This window comes from Saitoella complicata, assembly GCF_001661265.1.
Source record: "Saitoella complicata NRRL Y-17804 unplaced genomic scaffold SAICOscaffold_21, whole genome shotgun sequence".
Taxonomy (NCBI): Eukaryota; Fungi; Ascomycota; class Saitoellomycetes; order Saitoellales; family Saitoellaceae; genus Saitoella; species Saitoella complicata.
The window spans coordinates 214,779-236,465 of record NW_017567012.1 but is presented as its reverse complement, the minus strand read 5'-3'; the positions used below and the strand labels follow the sequence as shown (position 1 = coordinate 236,465).

Genomic DNA, 21,687 nt, shown 5'->3' with positions numbered 1-21,687 from the left:
CGAAGACGAAACCAGCATCCACGTCTATGAGACCCGAGACTCAGGCATCGTGATGGCCCCGGACGTTGACTCCCACAACCCAGACCTTTCCACTAAAGCCGTCGAGCAAGTACAAACAACCTCTAACAGCAACGGTGGGGATAGGGTAGAGGTTGCGTTGGAGGATGCGTTGAAGGATACCGATATGGCGAAAGTCTTGGATGCGAACTTGAGGTTGTACGACATGCAGAAAGAGGATTGATGTGGGATATTCCTGCGCGTGGAGTGATAAGGATCTTGGCGGTTATGCGTTATTGGCGTTTGTTTCTTGGTATTAATATAGTTTGTGATATAGCTGTAGCTATCGTATGCTTCATTTGCCGGATCAACCGGATGCTGTGCCTCTCACCTCCTTGTTCTCAGGGTATCAATACTGTATTCTCTTCCCATCCACCCCACCCCGCCCCAACCCACTTCCATCTTTCTCTTAGTAGTTATCAACATAATCATCAACCTCCCTCTGCCTCTTGTTCCCTCCGCCCCCACCACCCAAATCCAACATCCCCGCCGGCCTCTCACTCCCCCTAACACAAACACTATACAACGCATCCTCAACCTTCTGCACACTCCCCCTCATCACCCCCATCTTCTTCCCAATCTCGCCCCACGTCCCTCGCACTCCCTCCGTGTCGACATTGAGACACTCAAATCCTTCCCATAACCCACGAAGTACCACCAAGATCTCCCGTGCGGAGTCAGGATGAGCTGGGAGGAGGGAGATGGCACGACGCATGAGTTCGCCGGTGGTGTCGGCCCATCCTAAGAGGAAATCTGATTCTGGGAGCGTGATGCCGAGGGGGGAGAGGAGGGCGCAGGCGGCGGGGTAAGTGAGGAGGGTTGAGGTTTCGAGGTAGTGCTGGAAGGTGAGGGCTTCGAGGTATTCCTGCAGTGCACCAGAGAGTTGTTTCTGATATTTATAGGCGTTTGGGCCTTCAAGATCCACTGCTGCCTTCCTCAGTAATTCGTGGATTTCTGAGTTGCGTTTGTCGAGGTCTTTCTGAATACCGGAGGGGATGACCTGGGAGGAGGTGCCAGAAGGCGGAGGAAGACGATGGAGGGAGAAGATCATCTTTTTGGCGAGGGCGGTTACGTCGCGGGAGATCTTGATGATGCGTTCGCGGCGTTCGTTGTGGGAGTCGAGTTGATCGCGGAAGGCTGTACAAACGGCTGTCAGCGATCATAATTGCACATGTGTATCGCACTCTTCGTACCTTCAAAGGTCTTGATGAGCTGTTCTGCTCGGTTTGATCCAGCTGTTGTCTCCATGCTGATGTGTTGATTTCCATTCAAGTTTTTCCTATTCAGGTTTGTATGGGAGGACTTGTCTGCAGGCGATGTGCAGGGTCCCGCGATCGACGTCACATTGAGAGAGAGTAGGGTGAAGGTAGCATGGAGAAAGACGGTGAATCATAGCGGAATTGCGAGAGAAAAGTAGATCGTGTCACATTCTTGAGCTGCGGAAGTATGGCCGACGGAAGTCTCCGGGACCATCTCGCGACATCATCCTATCAATCTCCATGACCACCCACCACGAAATCCAGCACTCAAAGGACCACTGTAGCCCGACGATCAGAACGAAATCAGCCCTTTACAACGCATCCAACTCCATACATCTCCCTCTAATTGGCCATCTATAAGCTCAAGCTTATCGCACCAATCACTGGGATGTTTGAGCTAATCTGCGGCTAAGCCGACAGCGCTCGGTTTTTTCAGTTGCGCACGACACCAACACGCTCCCCAGCTTGAGGATCAATTCCCGCAAACCCCAACCTCCTTGATCCAAGGACAACCTTATATCCTCCAGTTCACCCCTCTTCTTTTCAGATCAAATAACCACAGGATCAACAATGTTTTCCCAGTCTGGATCCCCCAAGACCACCCTCGAATGGACCGCCGGTCTCAACATCGAGAACTTCCCCAAGAAGACTTTCCGTCGTACGGCTATCATTGCTACCATCGGTCCCAAGGTCAACAACCCTGAGATGATGGTCAAGCTCCGTCAGTCGGGTGTCAACATCTTCCGCATGAACTTCTCCCACGGTTCGCACGAGTATCACGGTTCCGTCATCGAGAACGCTCGCAAGTCCGAGGAGTTGTTCAAGGGCCGTCCTCTCGGTATTGCCCTCGACACCAAGGGTCCTGAGATCCGTACTGGTCAGACTGTCGGAGATGCCGATATTCCCATCTCTGCTGGTCACGAGATGATCATCACCACCGACGAGGCATACGCTGCCAAGTGTGACGACAACGTCATGTACCTCGACTACAAGAACATCACCAAGGTCATCGAGGCCGGCCGTATTATCTACGTTGATGACGGTGTTTTGTCCTTCGAGGTCCTCGAGATCGTCGACGAGAAGAACTTGAAGGTCAAGTGCTTGAACAACGGAAAAATCTCTTCCCGCAAGGGTGTCAACCTCCCCAAGACCGACATCGACCTCCCCGCCCTTTCCGAGAAGGACAAGTCCGACTTGAGATTTGGTGTCCAGCAGGGTGTCGACATGGTCTTCGCTTCCTTCATCCGTCGCGGTGAGGACATCAAGGCCATCCGTGAGGTCCTCGGCGAGGAGGGTAAGAACATCCAGATCATCGCCAAGATCGAGAACCAGCAGGGTGTCAACAACTACGACGAGATCCTCAAGGAGACCGACGGTATCATGGTCGCCCGTGGTGACCTCGGTATCGAGATCCCCGCTTCCCAGGTCTTCATCGCCCAGAAGATGATGGTCGCCCGTGCCAACTTGGCCGGTAAGCCCATCATTTGCGCTACCCAGATGTTGGAGTCCATGACCTACAACCCCCGCCCCACCCGTGCCGAGGTCTCCGACGTCGGAAACGCTGTCTTGGACGGCTGCGACTGTGTCATGCTTTCCGGAGAGACCGCCAAGGGTTCATATCCCATCGAGGCTGTCTCCATGATGCGCGACACCTGTCTTTTGGCCGAGTCCGCCATCTCATATCTCCCCCTCTTCAACGAGCTCCGCTCCCTTGCTCCCCGCCCCACCGAGACCACCGAAACCGTCTGTTCTTCCGCCGTCTCCGCCGCGATCGAGCAGAACGCCTCTGCCATCATCCTTCTCTCATACTCCGGTGCTACCGCCCGTCTCTGCTCCAAGTACCGCCCCTCCGTTCCCATCATCACCGTCACCCGCAACGCCAAGATGGCCCGTTTCGCCCACCTGTATCGCGGTGTCTACCCATTCGTGTACGAGGGTCACAAGCCTACTGACTTGACCCAGTGGCAGGAGGATGTTGAGAGCAGAATTGTCTGGGGTATGCAGCAGGCTAAGGAGATGGGTTTGGTTACTGAGGGTGACACTATTGTTGTCATTCAGGGCTGGAAGGGCGGATTGGGTAACACCAACACTATCCGCGTCCTCCAGGTTCCTGAGAACTTGGACGCTTAAATGTGGGTTGTTACCGTGGTGAAGGATTGATAAAAGGTGAAGGCTAGGCTGGTCCTTTCTGGTACTATGACTGTATCGAGCCGAGAGTGGCTTTAGGAAAAACTATTATAGAGGGTTGTGTCAAGAATGCAAGTGTTTAACCATATCATTGTTTGTGCTTTGCCGCACTTTTGAAGAAAGGGGAGTTGAACCTGTGTCTAGATCTATGAGAATCTGCTTCTGTCCTTCACCTCCTCCAATACAAAGCTACGTCGGTTCTCCCACTGTAAGCCGGACAGCGTCACTCTGCTTCGAGTGCCAGCACTCCGACGCAAGCGCGATCGCTATTCGGAACAATCATGCCTCCTTATCCGACTAAGCCTTGCCTTCACCTTCCGATTTTTGCACCTAACGTCAGGTGGTAGTCCTTCAATCTATCATTATCCAGCGGACTGGGACTTCCCACCAACATATCACGTCCCGCACTATTCTTCGGGAAAGCAATGACATCGCGGATACTCGTTGTACCGTGCAACATAGCGACCAACCTATCGAAACCGAGCGCAATACCTCCATGTGGGGGACATCCAGCCGAAAGCGCAGCGATCAGGTGCGAGAACTGCACGAGCCTCTCACTGGGAATGCCGAGGTAGTCCGTCAGCATTGTACGTTGAAGGACAGCATCATGGATACGGATCGATCCACCACCGAGCTCGACACCGTTGCATACAATATCGTAGTGTTGTCCTTTGATGCTTAATGGATCCTGCTTGACCATCTCTGCCAGTTTCGTCCTATCCATGACCACCGGTGCGGTAAATGGGTGATGCGTCGAGCTCAGTCCCAAGGTACCTCCCTGCCCAGGTTCGGCAGCGTTGTCTGTGGAGGGCGTGAATAGCGGGAAGTCCACGACCCAGCAGAAGGAGAACTTCTTCGATGGTTCCCAGAGTCCGGCGGTGGTCATCGCCTCAATGGCGGCTGTGCGGGCTCTACCGGCTGCTGTGGAGCCACCGGTCAGTCGCGATGCTCGGCGTGTAAGGATAACCAAGTCCTCTTCACAGGCTCCAAGAAATTCGGTTATACTTCTTCTGCTCGTAGAGTCGAGGGCAGGAAACTGTTCATGTTGTAGGAGTCCTCCCCGTGCAACTTCAGGTAACTTCACCCCATCCTTGATCAATACTGCTTCGACGACAGGCGCCTCAGAATCAAGCAACTCAGAGGGCATGAACTCCGTCACGTTCTTGACCTCAAGTTCGTATCGCAAATCAGGTTTATCTGATCCAAACTTCCCCATCGCTTCACCATAGGTCAATCTCGGCACCTTGCCGATATCAACATCCAAAACCTCTTTCCACAGTGTTCTCAGAATATATTCAATGACCCTGATTACATCCTCCTGCTTGACGTAACTCATCTCCAAATCCAGCTGCGTGAACTCGGGTTGTCGATCTGCGCGGAGGTCCTCATCACGGAAGCATCGCGCAATCTGATAGTAGCGACCGACACCAGATGCCATCAAGATCTGCTTGTATTGTTGCGGTGACTGAGGGAGGGAGTAGGCCAGGCCATTGCTCCTTGTCGGTACAAGGAATTCTCGAGCGCCCTCAGGTGTGGACTTAAACAGCAGAGGCGTCTCAACTTCCAGAAAGTTGTTTTTCTCAAGAACCCCACGGCAGAGACTTGCTACGCGAGATCTGAGGCGGAGAGCCTTGAGGTTTTCGGGTACCCTCCAGTAGAGGTAACGGTGAGAAAGTGCAAAGTCGTCATTGAATTCCTTCACAGGGATGTGCGTAGGGGTATTCAGAATTTCAACCTTCTCAAGGACGACCTCGTGTGACTGCTCTCCCCGCCCAATCTCCTGCTTTGACATTTGCTTCGGTTGCAAGACGCCGGTAACCGCAACCGGCGTCTCATCTCTGATGGTTTTGAGTCCCTTGATAGTGAGCTCCTCAGGTGCAGTCTTGCTACGATACAGCAGCTGGATCCGGGAGCCGTCGGTGTCTTGCAAGGTAAAGAATGCTACCTTCGACGACACAACTCGTCCTGAGACGAACCAGCCATGAAGAGTTACTCTTTTGCCGTAATGATCGGGTAACAATGACTTGATGGTGTGCGTCGCTGCCGAAAAATCATCTGTAAGCCATGGATGCTCAACTCCAGGTGCATCGCCGTTTGCGAGAGGTACTGCATCGATCTGTTTGGACCGATCTTTGGGAAAACTGGTGGGTGAATAGTACCGTACAGCAGTCCGTCGGCGAGCGTCTTGCACTGCTGTCGGCCGAATAGCCGGGCAACGTAGACGAAAAGTGTTTCTTGACACAGTAGACGGCACGTTATGGGCGGCCGCTCGCTTCATGATCAATTCGGTTCAATGTCTGGCGGGATCTCCGGATCTGCATTATTTCCCAACTCGGTGGTAACGTAGCCATATCACGTGGTGTATCAACCTTTCCAGACAAAATCAAGATGCTGGTTTTTTATTGATAAGAAAGAAGAACCTCCTTCAGAAGCAGTAGAAGCCATCCCTCTTCCATAGTTAAACTGACGACAGGTCGAGTTCCCACGGTGAAGTTGCTCACGTGACTCGCGCCTATAACTTTGCTGCGGGATGGACGTACCGACTGAACCTCAATCCTTCCACATGATTTTTCATGCTATGATGAAGATTGAAAGCGGTTAACACGACATGCCATCCTGCCCCTCGGGGAAAGTGGAAGGCTATCTGAAGACGGCGTGCCGGCGCACAACCTTGTTACGAAAATGGCACGTCTTGCTCAATCTCTGACCCTTTGATAGTCTTGTGGAATGCATTCTGGCGATGCGGTCCTCAGGACGAGTTGTGGATTTGTAGGTTAGCTGAGAAGTGCAATGCGAGTCTCGTTTGTCTTATCTTGCGTACGTCTCTCTTCGCCATGACTCTCCTCGTGCGATGCATGCTCTGTGATCCCGCGCTCAACGAGAAGAAAGTTGCCCCGGTAGTAATCCGACATTCGTAAAACCTACATTACCAGGGTCTTGTTCTTCAGCGATCCTCGTCTTCTTGGTATCTGCCCTTTCCGCATGGAATACCTCTATACCGACGCCGTTCTGATCGTAGCTTCACTGTTTCATTGCGGACGTAAGAACGAAATCGTGACAACTTTACGACCTTGTACGTGTCATCCTGTCGCTGAACGAGTTCCTCTTCCAATCCTGGCTTTCTCTCGATCCCCGTCCTTTCTACGCGTCCAACTTCTTGTGCGTGTTCACGCGTGAATTGACTTTCGCGGCGCGGCGCGTCTCCCTGAAGCTCACCACCAAACCACCACCCTCACCCATACTTCTTACAGGCATATATCCGGCAAACATGCCAGCAAAGCTAACAAAGAGTTCGAGTTCACAGAGTGACTCGGCCAAGAAATCTACAGGAAAGCAATCGACCCTTCTCGGATTCTTCAACAAGCCACCGGCGACACCTCAGAGGAGTAATGGCGTGATCGAGCCGAAGGAGACGCCGACACCGACGCCTGCGAAAGCAGCTGGAAAGATATTGCCTGTTCCTATCACGCCAGTTGCGACAAGTATGGACGTGCCGACTACTACTCCTGCAGAGAGGGAGCCGCCTTCATCCAGTCTTCCCCCTCCGAGTTCGCCTACGCGTGGCGGAAGGAGAAATGTTAACTATGCTGAATCGGACGACGAGGATGATGACGAAGTGATCGGGGCGAAGAAGAAGCCGGCGGCGAAGAGGAGGAAGACCGTTGTGGATGATGACGATGAGGATGGTGACTTTAACATGGAAGATGTGGATGTACCAGAGGATTTCGACGACGGCATGTCTTAACGTGCATTAAAACCGGCAGATGCTAATTCAGATACAGATATGGACGAGTTTATAGAAGACGCTACTCCGCAGAAACCCAAGGCAAAGGTGGCAGCGACGCCCGCGAGTAAAGTGTCATCTCTATCAAGGTTCAATTCAATACCAGGAAACTCGACACCATCCGCACGCACACCCAAAGCCTCCACGCCAGCTTCGACTGCCTCAAAACGAACCTTCGCAACTCCTGCCTCCGCCAAACTCGACCGTCAAAAGTCCTTCAAGGAGAAAAACGAGGAACGATACTCCTGGCTCTCCGACCCGAGGGATACGGAGGGTCGCCGTCCCACCGATCCGGAGTATGATCCTCGTACGCTCTTTGTCCCTAAATCCGCCTGGTCCAGATTTTCTCCTTTCGAAACTCAATTTTGGGAGATCAAGAGTAAGCTTATGGATACCGTCGTCTTCTTCAAGAAGGGCAAGTTTTACGAGTTGTATGAAAATGACGCCACGATTGGACACCAAGAATTCGACCTTAAGCTCACGGATAGGGTTAATATGCGGATGGTCGGCGTTCCGGAAAAGTCGTTCGAGTACTGGGCTGCGCAGTTCATTGCAAAGGGGTACAAAGTTGCGAAGGTGGATCAAATGGAGACAGCACTAGGCAAGGAAATCAGAGATAAGGATAGCGGGAAGAAGGAGGACAAGATCATTAGGCGAGAACTGACGATGGTCCTGACGGCCGGTACGTTGGTCGATCCGATGATGTTGACGACGGAGGCTTCGACGTATTGTATGGCGATCAAGGAACACTGTGATCTCGATAATCAGCTTCCGACGTTTGGTGTCGTTTTTGTCGATACCGCGAACGCCGAATTCCAGATTGCTGCGTTCGAGGATGATCTGGATCGTACGAAGCTCGAGACACTCATTGCACAAGTCCGCCCACGGGAGTTATTGTTGGAGAAGAGCTATATCACGCCACGGACAATGAGGGTGTTGAAAAATACCGTGTCGAGTGCGTGTATCTGGAACTACATCAAATCCGAACGCGAATTCTGGGATGCGGAGACGACGCAGCAGGAGATTATGCTCGGTGATTACTTTCCCTCTGGGGATGGAACGGATGCTGGTGCTGTCAACGCTTGGCCGGAGCCGTTGAGACAGATTAAGGATGATGTGGTTACGATGAGTGCGTTTGGTGCCTTGTTGTGGTATTTGAAGCAGTTGAAGCTGGATAAAGAGGTGGTCAGTCTGGGCAACTTCCATATCTATGATCCGGTCCGAAAAGCGACTTCGCTGGTCTTGGACGGGCAGACACTGGCTAATCTGGAGATCTTCGCGAATACGTTTGATGGAGGCGCTAATGGTACGTTGTTCAAATTCCTGGATCGATGTGTTACACCATTCGGCAAGCGTCTTCTTCGGCAGTGGGTTTGTCATCCGCTATTTGCGGCAGAAAGCATTAATGCACGGCTCGATGCCGTTGATTTACTGAATGGGGATATGGACCTCCGTGACGGCCTCACAGACAAATTACGCGGACTCCCCGATTTGGAGAGATTGATTTCACGTATTCATGCTGGGAAATGTAAGGTTCAGGATTTCGTGAAGGTGCTTGAATCGTTCCAGGTCGTTGCGGATGTTGTTGCGGAGTTGAAGGGGGTGGAGGGTATTCGAGGGAGTGTCATCGGTGAGCTGGTTGAGGCTATGCCGGATATTCAGCCGATGCTGAGGACGTGGGAGACTGCGTTTGATCATGTCAAGGCGAAGGAAGAGGGGTTGCTCATTCCTGAGCCTGGGGTTGAAGAGGATTTCGATGAATCCCAGCGTACGATCTTGGGGCTCAGGAGCGAGTTAGACAAGCACTTGGAGAAGATCAAGAAAGAGCTGGGATCATCGAAGATCTGCTACAAAGACCTCGGAAAGGAGATCTTCCAAGTCGAGGTGCCTGTGAGCATCAAAGTACCCTCAAGTTGGGCCCTCTTATCTTCGACAAAGGCCGTGAAGAGATGGTGGCCTCCGGCTGTGAAGGAGAGTGTGAAGCACCTGCTTGAGGCGGAGGAGAGGCATAAGGTGATTGTGGAAGGAATGACAGGAAGGCTGTATGCACGTTTCGATGAGCATTATGCAGAGTGGTTGGGGTGTATCAAGGGGATTGCACAGTTGGATTGTTTGTGCAGTTTGGCGAGGAGTTCGCTCGCGCTCGGTGAACCTAGTTGTCGACCCGAATTTGTGGAGGTGGAGGTTGAGGAAAGGGGTGTGGTGGAGTTTGACGAGTTGAGACATCCGTGTGTGGTCACTGGGATCGCGAGTTCGTTTATTGCGAACGACACCAAGTTGGGTGGGGATGAGGCGAATTTGATCATGATTACTGGACCGAATATGTCTGGTAAATCGACGTTGTTGAGGCAGACGTGTATCGGAGTCATTCTCGCGCAGATTGGGTGTTATGTCCCCGCGGCGAAGGCACGATTGACGCCGGTTGATCGGATTATGAGTCGGTTGGGTGCGAACGACAATATCTTTGCTGCGCAGAGTACGTTCATGGTCGAGTTGGCCGAGACGAAGAAAATTTTGTCGGAGGCGACGCCAAGGTCATTGGTCATTCTTGATGAATTGGGACGGGGAACGAGTTCCTATGATGGAATGGCGATTGCATATGCTGTGCTTGAGCATTTGGCGACGCATGTTGGATGTATGGGATTCTTCGCTACGCATTACCAGAAACTCGCTGCGGATTTCGAGAACCATCCTGAAGTCACGTTCAAGAACATGTCTGCAATCGTGGATGACGAAGCACGCTCCGTTGTTTTCCTATACAAACTCGTCGACGGCATTTGTCCCAAGTCCTACGGATTTCACTGCGCGTCCGGAGCTGGGGTCCCGAGTGAGATTGTCGACCGTGCGGAGGAGGCTGCGGAAAGGTTTGAGGAGGAAGCGAGAGCAAAGGCGATTGATGCTGGGAAGAGTGAGGAAAAAGCTGTTTCGCTAGCAATGCAGTCGGAGTTTGCGTGGTTGTGTAAGTTGAGGAAGGAGGATGTGAATGACAGCACGCTAAGGGAGCTGAAGGCCGTTCTTGCGTCGTGCATTGTTGAGTTATAAGATATTCCTACGGCGTCTTTGATGGGTAGATTTATTATGGCATAGGTTGGGTGAATTGAGTGCTCACGGTTGCAATTGCTGTTGGGTGACGTCTCGTGCGTGTGCCCCACAAGTTGGACCAAGCCAAGTCGTAGATTGCAGAACACCAAGTACCCCTCCCCTATACCAAGTCCATTAAAGGAGATCAGTATCAGTAAACCCGACGAGTAGAGATATAGCAATGCCATCGAAACGCCGTGCGAGCACAGCGGACGTGGCGGCAACATCCAACCCCGTTCCCCCTAATCCCAACGAACGTCCCGTGGTTGAGATAACCACTACCTCCCCCCCTCGTCCTCCGACCTACAAAGAACGAACTCTGCACGCAATCGATGAAGCACGAAAAGCAAAACACAAGGAGACCGTCCATATCGCGTCGATCCAGGCTGCGGTGAAGAGGGAGAGTTTGTCGCATGGGAGTCCGTTAAGGGACAACTGGGCTCACCGAGTGACGAACGTTTGTCATGACTTGGCCGACCAGAATCTCTTGGTTCGCGATTCACACTACTACACCCCAACCCCCGAACTCAAACGTATCATCGCCAATGAGAAGAGGAGGGGTGGTCCGGATACGGATGCGGAGGAGGTTTATCATGCTGTGGCTGCGAAGATACATTCTTCGCCGCCTTCGGCTTGTGCGACACGTTCACCCTCCGCCAGACCTACTCCTCGCAAGAGAAGGGCGAGCGCGGCACCGAATGATTTTGGTATTGAGGTTGATACACCCAGGCGAACGAAACGCACTCGCCGGGCGTCGACGTTCTCTACACCTGTGCCCACCGGACGTGCCCGTACTGCTACACCAGGCTCGAGCTCGAAGCAATTGATGAGGTACACGAAGAAGGAGCTGGCAGACATGCACGAGGCACTCGTTCAACTCGCAGACTCTAAGGTGATGGGGCAGTTGGATAGGGATGGGGAAGAGCATGTGCATTTTGATGAGGGAGAGGCGGAGAAAGATGCGAGGATTCGGGAATTGGAGGCAAGAATTGCGGAGATGCAACAGGCGCAACAACAGCAGCGTGCTCTCCACAACATGGGCCATGAACCAGCATTGCCATCGCCTGTTCCGACACCCGCAGTCAGGAAAGCTGGTCTAAGTCTCGGCCTGCACCAAGAGGCTCAGACCGATGGAGTTGTGTTCAACAGTGATCTGAGCAGTGAGGATATTGGGTTCGGAGCTGTGCAGGATAGGTTTGAGAGTGATGACGATCATGCGCAGGATGTTCAGGAGGATTTGGACGCAGAGCAGGATTCGGAGTCGGAGATGGATGGAGTGAGCACGGATTCGGTTCTGGAAGGGAAGTATCCGGGGCCGGGAGATGAGGTACATGTTAACCTTCCCAAACACGCGGTGGTTGATCAGGGGATCCTGGTTGAGCCTGAGCCTACCGATGTTCTCGAGGCGAGTGTACAGGCTACCGTGGGATTTGACGATGCGTCTACCCAGGTCGAGGCTGTCGAGGTCGTCGAGGCTGGCATCCAAGCTGAGACGATGATGGAGGAGATTGAAGTACAGGCAGACATGGAGATGACAACTGCTGAAGCTCAGACGGATGTAGCCGAGATGGTGAGTACGGCGATGCAGACTGTGCGTGAGGAGGTCGTCGACATGGCTATGCAGACTGAAGGCAGCATCCAAGAGATTGTCGACGAGGCTACCGCACCGTTGAAGGAGAACATCAAGGACTTGGAAGCCGAAAATGATACCTTTAAATTCAAGGTCATGCAGATGGACGCAAGAGCCAAAGACCTCCAAGACGAAGTCTTCTTCCTCACTGAAGCCCGCTCCACACACCAGAAAATCATCGACTCCTACAAAGTCCTCATCCAAGAGATTGGAGAAGTCGTCGATGCGAGCCCGGGGGAGAATGTGGTGGAGTTGGTTGGGGCGATCAAGACAGACGCAGTTGCTGCTAGAGCTATGGTTAGGAGGTTGGAGGGAGAGAAGGATGCGTTGCAGGGGTTGAGGAATAGGATTGTGAAGGTTATGCAAGGCGGAATCTCGGCGATGGGAGTGCAGGTGAAGGGAGTCGAGGGTGTTGAGGGGCAGATTGGGGCGTTGGAAAGTGCGTTGGCGGGGATGTTGGAGAAGGTCAAGAGCATGGAGCTGGAGAGAGTCGAGGCACAGTCCAAGATCGAGGCAGCTACGAAGAAGGCGGAAGAGGCCAGGGCGATGTTGGCTGAGGCGACGAAGTTGTATGATGCCAATTACAAGGCGCTCACGACTAAGTTGACCGGGATCCAGGCAGAGCAGTTGGAGGCTCGGGAGACTATCTCTACTTTGCGGGCTCAGGTTGCGAAGTTGGAGGACCGTGCGCAATCTGCTGAGCTGGAGAAGACGGGGTTGGAGGCGGAGGTTTCGGAGATGAATGTTTTGCACGAGCAGGAGTTGCTCAGGATGCAGGAGGAGTATGAGATCACGACCCACTCGCTCAAATCCGAGATGCAAGAGAAGATGGCTTTGTTGGTATCTGATATGGTCACATTGAACCACTCGCTGTCTCAGAAGGAGGAACAGAGTGAGCGGCTCAAGGCCGAGTTCTCTGATGAGAAGGAGCGATACCAACAGAAGCTTCTTGAAGCCGCCGAAGATCTGAGTGACCTGAAGAGGGAGCTTGCCAATAAGGACCAGTCTTTGGCCGAACTCCGGACCCTGCACGAGGACGCTGTTGATGCTCACGATGCCGAAGCGCAAATGTTGAGAGACGAGATCGTCGAACTTCAAAGCCAAGCGGTCAAGGACTCCGCAGCCTACGAGGAAAAGCTCAGTAACCTCCGAATCCGCTTAGAAAGGTTGGAGACCGGGAAGATGGAACTGATGCACCGGAACATGGAGCTAGAACAAAGCGCTATTAACGAGCGTGCTGCGCATCAAGAGAGGATCGAGGCCCAGGACAAGGAAATCAAGATTATTCAGGCCGAGATCTCGGCGACCGGGCTCCAGCGTGACGCTGATCAACGCGAGCATAACACTAAGGTGGCTGGATTAGAAGCGGTCATCGCTCACCTCAAGGGCCGTGAGAACGAAATTACGGAGACGTTGGCTGATCGTGAAGCGCAACTGGAACGTCTGTTGAAGTTGAAAGATGAGCTTGTCGAAGTCAACCAAGCAGCGGAAGAGGAACTGCTCGCTTCCCGTGCACAAGTGGAGGCTGATCTTCTTCACTCCCAACAGCTTGTACGTAAGCTCACCTATGAACGCGACGCTCTGCATACTACACTCCGTCAAACGGAAGAGTCGGCTCAGGAGGCAATGGAGATGTCCCAACAGGATCTTGAGAGCTTGAATTTAGAGTGGGTCGAGAAGTTCCAGGTCCTGGAGTTGACGAGTAAAGAGGAGCTGCAGAGCCTGAGGACGGAGAAATCGGTTCTGGAAGATCGCTTGGTCGAGGCTACCGCTCATGTGGAGGAGTTGCGGTTTGAAATTGAGGCTGTGACTAGGGAGTACAACGAAGCTCAAGAAGTCATGACTGCACTCCAGCACCATGTTCAGGAAGCGGAGACAAAGCAGAAGCAGCTTCAGGACCAGCTTTCCGAGATGCAGGAAATAGATGGAGAACGCAATGAGCGTATTGCCGTCCTCGACCATACCATCGACGAGAAAGACGCTCAAATCCAGCAGCTCTTCGAGGAAATGCGCGTGCTGGTTCACGCCGCGGACGCCGCCGAAGCCGAATCCGCCAACCTCAACCTTCAGCTCAATCAAGCTTTTAAAGAACAGGAAAGATTGAGGCACGTGAATGAGAGGTTGGTTGAGGGACGAAGGGAGATTGTCGGCGAGTGCGAGGGATTGAGGCAGAAACTTGGAGCAATGGAGAATATTGTCAAGGGGGCTTATGAGAGTGTTTTGGATGTCAGTGGAGAGGTGAGGGAGGGTGTTGATGCGATTGCGGCTAAGAATCTTGAGCCCGTGCTCCAGCGATTGCAGGATGAGGATGTGGCATTTAATGAAGAGGAGCAGGAGGACGACGTTTTTGAGCTGTTGGCGAGTGAAATGGAGTAAGCGTTAACTTACGGGAGTTGTGAGAGGTTCTGAACATTACTGTCGCTTTTGCCTCCTGAGAGGTGGGATGGTATGCGTACTTTTGGGTTTTGCTTGTTGGATACAGTTTGTTTGTGGATAGGCGTTAAGCATCATTATTGCCATAGCTAGGTTATACCTGTTTTCTCTTCGTTTAATATCACCATATGATTCCTCATAAGATATGCCACCGTAGATATAGGGTATATGTAAAAGTAGATCATCATCCGTGTCATCAACATCCATCAAGAATCCTCAGCATCCACCACCTTCTTTTCTAACTCCATGATAAACTCCCATTCTTCCCTACTCACTGGGCTCACACTCAACTGACTCCTCCTTAATAACGCCAAACCCTTCAACTCCTTATCCCCATACTCTCTCAACTCCTTCAGCGACACGAACCGCTCCATCCTCCTCTCAAACTCCACATCAACCATATGCCAAACCGGACTCTCTTCCTTTGTCTTCGCATCAAAATACGGATGACTCTTATCCCACGCCGTGAAATCCGGATACCCTTCCGTACAGATCTTCATCACACCCGCGATTCCTGGTTCTTTGCAGTTTGAGTGGTATAAAAAGGCAAGGTCGCCGAGGCGCATGCGCTGCATGTTCTTCTTCGCTTCGTGGTTTCGGACTCCTTCCCAGGTTGAGGTACGGAGGCGTTCGAGGTCATCGATGGAGAATTTTACGTCCTGACCTTTTTCGATGCGGGGTTCTGGTTCGGCTTTCATGAGCCAGTAGCGGATCTCACCGGGTTGGCGGTCGTCGATCACGGTTGCTGTAGCTGTCTTGGCTTTCTTTGCTGCCGGTTTCGACTCGGTGGCGTTTTCGTCTTTGTTCGCTCTTGCTCTCTTCGCTGGGGTTTTCTTCTCAGGCTCCGGACTACTCGGTACGCTCGATAACGGCGAGCTCGCGATCGAATCACCGTCTTGATCCACTTTCACCGCTGGCTTTCTGGTTCTTTCACTCCGTCTTGGAGCAGGCTTCTGTCCCTCGTCGTATCCATAATGTGCTTGCGTCCGTTTCGAAACCATTTCAATTTGATATTGTGCGAACTTTCTTTCTCTTGTTTGGTGTTTAGGTTGCCAATCTCGGAACCCGTACAGCATCTTGTGGGGTTGGGCCTCACGTGTTTTGCTGCAAGACGATGTTACAGGGACCATCCAGCTTTATTCGGCAGGGCATTCACCAGAACCCTCGATCGGTCACAAGCGATGATGCTGAATCAATCAATACGTCTGGGTCTCCGTTCGTGTCCTTCGCGGATCGCCCTAGTTGGACGGACATCGGCGTTCGTCCCCCACGCCCAACAACACCTCCATGTCCGCCAAATATCCTGGCTCCGGAAACTCATCCCTGGCAAATCCGCCGAACCCAAATCCTCCTATGTCAAGCCCGCAAAACCCTCCACAACCGATGACGTCCCCGAAGCCGTCGTTCTCTACCGCGGTGACATCGGCTCAAAAATCGCTGGGTACAAAGCTGCCTCGACGTCATTCCTGGTCGTCGGATACCTCGCTGCTCCGGCGATCTTATTCACAGCACAGACCCCTATGAGCGGGTTGTTGGCTATGCTTGCATCATGTACTATGCCGCTCCTGATTTGTCACGCTTTTGGGTCTGCGTATGTTATGCGTGTATCGGTTCTTCCCCCGGATGACGCACGAAAGAACAGAAAGGCTTTCAACGCGTACATGGCGGAGCCGGAGGGAGATATGCCCCTCGTATTGGAAACTTTGGGGTTGTTCGGTCAGATTAAGAAAACGGGTGTTAGGTTGAGTGAATTGGAGCCGACGAAGAAGAGGTTCGCGACATGGCAGAGGAAGAGTGACGGGAAGAAATTTATGGTGGATAAGGAGGGTGGGGACCCGTCTATGAAGTGGCTGCATCAGTTTGTGGAGAAGAGTTCGGGGAAGCAGGTCAACGAGGAGACGAAGGATCCGGAGCACAAGAAGGAGGAGAAGAAATGAAGCAGTACTTGAGGTTGTTGAAGGTCAGATATTGTCGTTTTGGGAACGAATTCATTCGTGAGACCACGGAAACGGGCTGCCAAGAGATTGAATCATAGAATCGGAAAGCATGTTGGAGACTTCCCTAGGTACAGTAACTTCCCAACCAGTTGACAAGAAAAGATCTAGATGCGTTCAAGCCACTGATCTCCACTCGCTTGTTCATGTGACGGCGGCACGGCCCGCAGCATATCTACCTAGTTATGGGGAGCTTAAGATATAACCTCACATTAAGTTTTCAACCTTAACAATTCACGAGCTGGTTGGCAGATCAGCCAGAGATCCTCTAGGCCCTAAGGGCACATGGCCCTCGACGCGGGCCGGCCCGAGGCATGGGCGGCAACAGTATATTACTCGACACATGTCAGACGGCATCCAGAACTGGGAACTCAGTTCACACGGCTACGTAAAACAACCGTGGTTCAGTTATGTCAGGTCCGTATCCACATGGAGCGTATCGGCGTATAAAGAGTTGCGGACTTTCCTTCATGTCACGTCCGACAACACGATAAAACTTAGGCCTCAGGCCAGCTTGCCAATGATAATGCCGTCTTTGTTTTCCAAAGTGTGTCGTTTGGGGCGAATTCATCTGCCAACAAGACTCACAGGCAAAGGTTCTCGTCCCCTGCAGCTCAGCTGCAGCGTGGGAACTTCACCGGCCTCACCCTCGCCGGCACGAGCTTCTTCCAGACTCTCCACGTATCCTCCAAGGCCTGGCATATGGACTGTCACTGATTGGTTTGTACGATCTGTATCACCTATTGCACCGCTGGATGGAAGCAGGGTTTTACGGCTTTATGTACTTTATGCATTGCCTCCGTGCAGTGAGCGACGCAAACGACGACGACTTTGACGTCAATCGGGACACTGTATATTCTAGCAACAACACTGCGAGTGAACAGAACGAACAACATCTCCGTGATACCTGGTATATTGATGAGGGATAGATACTACGACGAGTGATCCGAATAGTAATAAGTAACGCCTTTGCCAACCGAATGAATGCCCCACCTCAACCCTCGTGCTTCATATCTCACTCACATAGCCATCTCCTGCTCCACGATTCCCGCCTCAACAATCTCACCTGCCGGCCCATCGCCCTTGATGCCAAAATCGGCCGCAGTAACGTTCCTAACACCCTCCCCAACCCCCTCCAAGATCCTCAGATTATTGATCGCGTTTTCGACGCTGTCTACCAACCCCACCGCTCCCGCCCAAACCTTCGTAAATGACCTCAAACCACCGATACCGACCGACAAGCCCGCCATGGCCTTTTCCTTTTCCCAACCGACTGCGGCAGCGGATGCGTCAACGAGGCATGAGAGCGAGAAACCGCACATAAGGAAGGGAGTATGTTGACTCATCTCAAGCGGTGAACAACGGACAAGCCGCGCGAGTGAGTGAGCGGCTGTAAAACAGCGGTTGATGGATTGAATCGTTGAGGAGTTGTAGTGCATCAAATCCGGGATGTGGGTACACTTTCCACAATGCGGGCTCTGTACCAAAAACGGTAAGGAGTTTGCCGCAAATCGGGAGTGGAGGTAGAGCGTCGTCGTATTCACGACCATATGCGCAAAAAACAAAACACCACTCATCTGAGGCGGACGTCGGAGGAGGGAGGCACCGTAATCCGGTAAACGCATCGCGAGGCCGTAGAGTTGGTTATCGAGCATCTCCAACGTTGCCGTATCGTCCAGCGTGAAAGTTGGTACGTTAACGAATGCGATAATGTTTTCCAGATTCTCGAGAGCGGCGACGAGGTATGCCCAGGGACTCCATTCGTATCCGGTATCCGCGACGTACATGTTTCGTTTGAAGTCCTCCAAGAACCCCACCGTGGAGATCATTTGACCAACCTCGTACTCCTCCTCCGAAGTCGGCAATCTCGTCCGAATCCTCAAATCCTTCGGAATCCGCGCAGTGGATTTCCCACCCAATGCCGCAAACATGCGGTCAACACACCAAACGGTCCACCACGTCCGCCTCATACTCTCCTTCTCCACCGACGACTGTGCAAGTACAAAGCTTGCCGATTCCTCATCATCCAACAAATGCAACCCTAACAGAATCGCTCCCTCACATGCCCTCTTGGCAAATCCAACCGCCTCCTCACGTCGGGCGTTGACATAACACCCAACAGCCAACAACACCAACGCCTGTACATCCTCAGCAACCATCTCCTCATCCATCCTCCCCTCCAACGCAGCCCTTGCATCCTCGAGATACGCTTCATTCCCGCGTTCTCCATTAGGGTATGGCGATGAAGGGGAGAGCGTATGGGTGAAATGGGACCCAACCCACAATACACCCCAGAACAACCCTCCGCTACGCCTGAAACGGGGAATGACGAGGTGGTGAGGTAGGAGGAAAGAGTGATTGTGGTGGAAGTGGGCGTAGTAGGTCGCGATGAGGTGGGTGTATTCGCGGGGGAGGAGGCCCTCGCCACCGGCGTAGTTGAGTTGGATGAGTTCGGTGCCGGGGGTCGAGGAGGCGGGTGATTTGGTGGTGGAAGTGCTGGGAGAAAGGGTGAGGTAGGTTGTGGAAGGGTTGAGGGAGGTTTGTTGGAGGAGGGCGATTTGTTCATCGAGGTCGTAGTCGTAGGATTGGTCGTAGTCCATGTCGACGCCCATGTCGTGGTCTTCGTTGAAAGACACGAAAGACTCGTCGGGTGATGATCTCTCCTCGCTGATCCTCGGACGTCCACCACCTTGTACATTCTCGGGACTCTTGTCTTTCTTGCGTGGAACGCGCGCTCCACCCCTCTGCGACGGTAACCATGAACAAACGAGGTTTTGGCTTTTGCAACGCTCGCAGATTGGCTGCGTCCCGCAACATTTGACTTTGCGTTGGCGACAGTTTAGACATGCTAGTCTTGCAACCTTTTTCTTGTCGGGGCCGTGGTCCATGCTTGGTCGGCGTTTCCCTGCCTGGGTGTGAGGACAGCCGTTGTGTGGGTCGGAACGGGAGAGATCCCGGATCGGTTCAATCGAGAGACTGTTTCCCATGATGCCGTTAGTCACTGTTCCTTCGCTGGCATACTGGACCTCTTCTTCATCTTCTGCTACCTTGAAACTCTTTAAACGGCAACGGCTATCTATCGAATTCGAATGCCGAGGATAGGCGACACGTGTGGGGAATGGCCTGGGGGTTCTGCTTCGCCTTCCTCTCGCCGGCGCTGCAGAGCTCTCGGTGTTTGAACGCGCGTGCGCTGCTTTAATTCGATCCGAGTTAATACCGGCCTTTGCGCGCGGTTGAACACCGGGCACCGTGGGAGCAAAACACCGAGGCAGACGCCGTTTGGACGGGACCACCATGCGGTCTATAAAGTTCACGTATCGCCTGTCATAATCCTCTTCACACACTTCCACCATGACTTCTCTCGACATAGACATCGAAGCCAAACCCCTCACAACCACAATCCACGCCCTCTCCTCCCTCTCCTGGCACAACATCTCCTTCTCCACCCCCACCAAACAAATCCTCACCTCCATCTCCGCACACGTCCCCCGCGGTGAAATCCTCGCCATCCTCGGCTCCTCCGGTAGCGGAAAAACGACGCTTCTCAACATCCTTGCTCAGAGGAACCAGAATGGGGGAAAGACGACCATTGGGGGTGATATGTGGGTTAATGGGGGAGTTAGGTTGACTGGGGAGGTGGTTAGGGAGGTTGGGACGTATGTCGAGCAGGAGGATGCGTTGCTTGGCTCGCTTACTGTGAGGGAGACATTGGAGTTCGCTGCTCGGCTGGCGCTTCCCGACCTCTCCCGCGCTCTTCGTGCTGAACGTGTTACAACTCTCCTCCGTGCATTCGGTCTTACGGAGCAGGCTGATACCCAGATCGGTACGGCTCTTGCTCGCCGGAAGGGTATCTCCGGCGGGCAGAAACGGAGGGTGAGCGTCGCGTGCCAGATCATCAGTATGCCTCGCTTGGTCTTCCTGGATGAACCCACGTCTGGCCTCGACTCGGCCGCTAGTCGCGAGGTCATTTCTCACCTTCAATCATTTGCCCGTGCGCATGGGATGATCATCGTCTGCTCCATCCATCAACCATCCTCGGCCACCTTCGGCCTATTCGACAAAACTCTCCTACTTTCGCGTGGGAAACAGATCTATTTTGGACGGGTGGGTGAGGTCGAGGAGTATTTCCACAGGATTGGAAAGCCGGTTGGGAAGGGTGTGGGTATTGCTGATCACATGCTCGACGTTACGAACGTGGATTTTTGGGGAGATGAGGAGGAGGGAAATCGTCACGTCGAGGAGATGGCCAACGCATGGTCCTCCTCCCCCGAAGCCTCCACTCTCGAACACCTCCTCACAGCCCCCTCCCCTGCCTCTGCCTCCCACCTCCCACGCTCCTCAAGCCGCAACCATCACTCAACCTTCTGGCACCAAATCCTCACCCTAACTCACCGCACCCTCCTCAAATCCTACCGCGACCCTCTTGCCTACACGATCCGCTTCTTCATGTACCTCGCCCTTGCCCTCCTCATGGGTACGACGTTCCTCCGTCTCCCCGCAACCCAATCCTCCCTCCAATCCCTCACGAACGCGATCTTTTTCGGAGGTGCGTTTATGTCATTCATGCAAGTCGCCGCTATCCCATCCGTGTTGGAGGATTTAGTGATGTGGGGACGCGAGGGCACCGGGAGGGGAGGCGGGGAGGGATTGTACGGGCCTGGAGCGTTGTTGGTTAGTGGCGGGGTCGTTGGTGTGGGCTTTTTGGGGGGGATTGTGGTGGTTGTTGGGGTCGTTAGTTATTGGATGATCGGGTTTCAGCCTACGGCGGTGGGGTTTTGGAAGTATGTTATGTGGTTGTTTTTGGATTTGTACGCTGCGGAGTCGTTGGTCGTGCTCATCTCGGCCATCATACCCATTTTCGTTGGGGCGTTGACGATTACGGCGTTCGTTAATGGGCTCTTCATGGCTGTGGGAGGCTTCCTGGTCTCGCCAAATCAGTTGAATGTGTTTTGGAGGTATACATTCCGGTACATTGATTATCAGCGCTATGTCTTTGAGGGTATGATGAAGAACGAGTTTGCGAATAGGAGGTACTCTTGTGAGGGACAAAGGTGTATTTACGACAATCCATTGGCCGGGGAGGGATATATCTCCGGACAAACGTTCTTGGACCAGAACGGGTATGGGAATGTGAATGAGGGAAAGTGGGTTGCGGTGTTGCTTGGGATCATTCTGGGGATGAAGTTGCTGACCTGGGTTATTTTGAAGGCGAAGAAATAGTCTGCGTGTATTGTGCATGAGTCTGTATAGTCGCTTAATGAA

At 52.9% G+C, this 21,687-nt stretch overlaps 8 protein-coding genes across 8 annotated transcripts; 4 read left to right on the top strand and 4 right to left on the bottom strand.

Annotated features, from left to right (window-relative positions):
* Nucleotides 1-466: 466 nt before the first annotated feature.
* Nucleotides 467-1,192, bottom strand: SAICODRAFT_60212 (Translin; the record flags this gene model as incomplete). Its single annotated transcript, XM_019169741.1, has 1 exon — nt 467-1,192. A coding segment is annotated over one exon (726 nt), but the record flags the coding sequence as incomplete, so codon positions are not given.
* Nucleotides 1,193-1,886: 694 nt separating this feature from the next.
* Nucleotides 1,887-3,446, top strand: SAICODRAFT_60436 (pyruvate kinase; the record flags this gene model as incomplete). Its single annotated transcript, XM_019169764.1, has 1 exon — nt 1,887-3,446. One exon carries the CDS (start codon nt 1,887-1,889, stop codon nt 3,444-3,446), a length of 1,560 nt encoding a protein of 519 aa, XP_019022336.1.
* A 388-nt stretch (nt 3,447-3,834) lies between these two features.
* Nucleotides 3,835-5,505, bottom strand: SAICODRAFT_42218 (uncharacterized protein; the record flags this gene model as incomplete). Its single annotated transcript, XM_019168692.1, has 1 exon — nt 3,835-5,505. A coding segment is annotated over one exon (1,671 nt), but the record flags the coding sequence as incomplete, so codon positions are not given.
* A 1,216-nt stretch (nt 5,506-6,721) lies between these two features.
* Nucleotides 6,722-10,416, top strand: SAICODRAFT_20931 (DNA mismatch repair protein Msh6). Its single transcript, XM_019166353.1, has 2 exons — nt 6,722-7,237; nt 7,286-10,416. The coding sequence occupies exons 1-2, from the start codon at nt 6,772-6,774 to the stop codon at nt 10,327-10,329; spliced, it is 3,510 nt and encodes a 1,169-aa protein (XP_019022334.1). The 5' UTR covers nt 6,722-6,771; the 3' UTR covers nt 10,330-10,416.
* Nucleotides 10,417-14,661: 4,245 nt separating this feature from the next.
* SAICODRAFT_46826 (Duf55 domain of thymocyte nuclear protein 1) lies at nt 14,662-15,135 on the bottom strand (the record flags this gene model as incomplete). The annotated part of the gene is made up of 1 exon (XM_019168870.1): nt 14,662-15,135. A coding segment is annotated over one exon (474 nt), but the record flags the coding sequence as incomplete, so codon positions are not given.
* A 437-nt stretch (nt 15,136-15,572) lies between these two features.
* On the top strand, nt 15,573-16,549 carry SAICODRAFT_72824 (uncharacterized protein). Its single transcript, XM_019170802.1, has one exon. The coding sequence runs from the start codon at nt 15,613-15,615 to the stop codon at nt 16,366-16,368; it is 756 nt and encodes a 251-aa protein (XP_019022332.1). The 5' UTR covers nt 15,573-15,612; the 3' UTR covers nt 16,369-16,549.
* An 858-nt stretch (nt 16,550-17,407) lies between these two features.
* Nucleotides 17,408-19,515, bottom strand: SAICODRAFT_20927 (uncharacterized protein). Its single transcript, XM_019166352.1, has 2 exons — nt 19,473-19,515; nt 17,408-19,401 (listed from the first exon to the last, which is right to left on the bottom strand). Exon 2 carries the CDS (start codon nt 19,311-19,313, stop codon nt 17,445-17,447), a length of 1,869 nt encoding a protein of 622 aa, XP_019022331.1. The 5' UTR covers nt 19,314-19,401; nt 19,473-19,515; the 3' UTR covers nt 17,408-17,444.
* Nucleotides 19,516-19,776: 261 nt separating this feature from the next.
* On the top strand, nt 19,777-21,645 carry SAICODRAFT_9214 (P-loop containing nucleoside triphosphate hydrolase protein; the record flags this gene model as incomplete). The annotated part of the gene is made up of 1 exon (XM_019171789.1): nt 19,777-21,645. The coding sequence occupies one exon, from the start codon at nt 19,777-19,779 to the stop codon at nt 21,643-21,645; it is 1,869 nt and encodes a 622-aa protein (XP_019022330.1).
* Nucleotides 21,646-21,687: the final 42 nt, after the last annotated feature.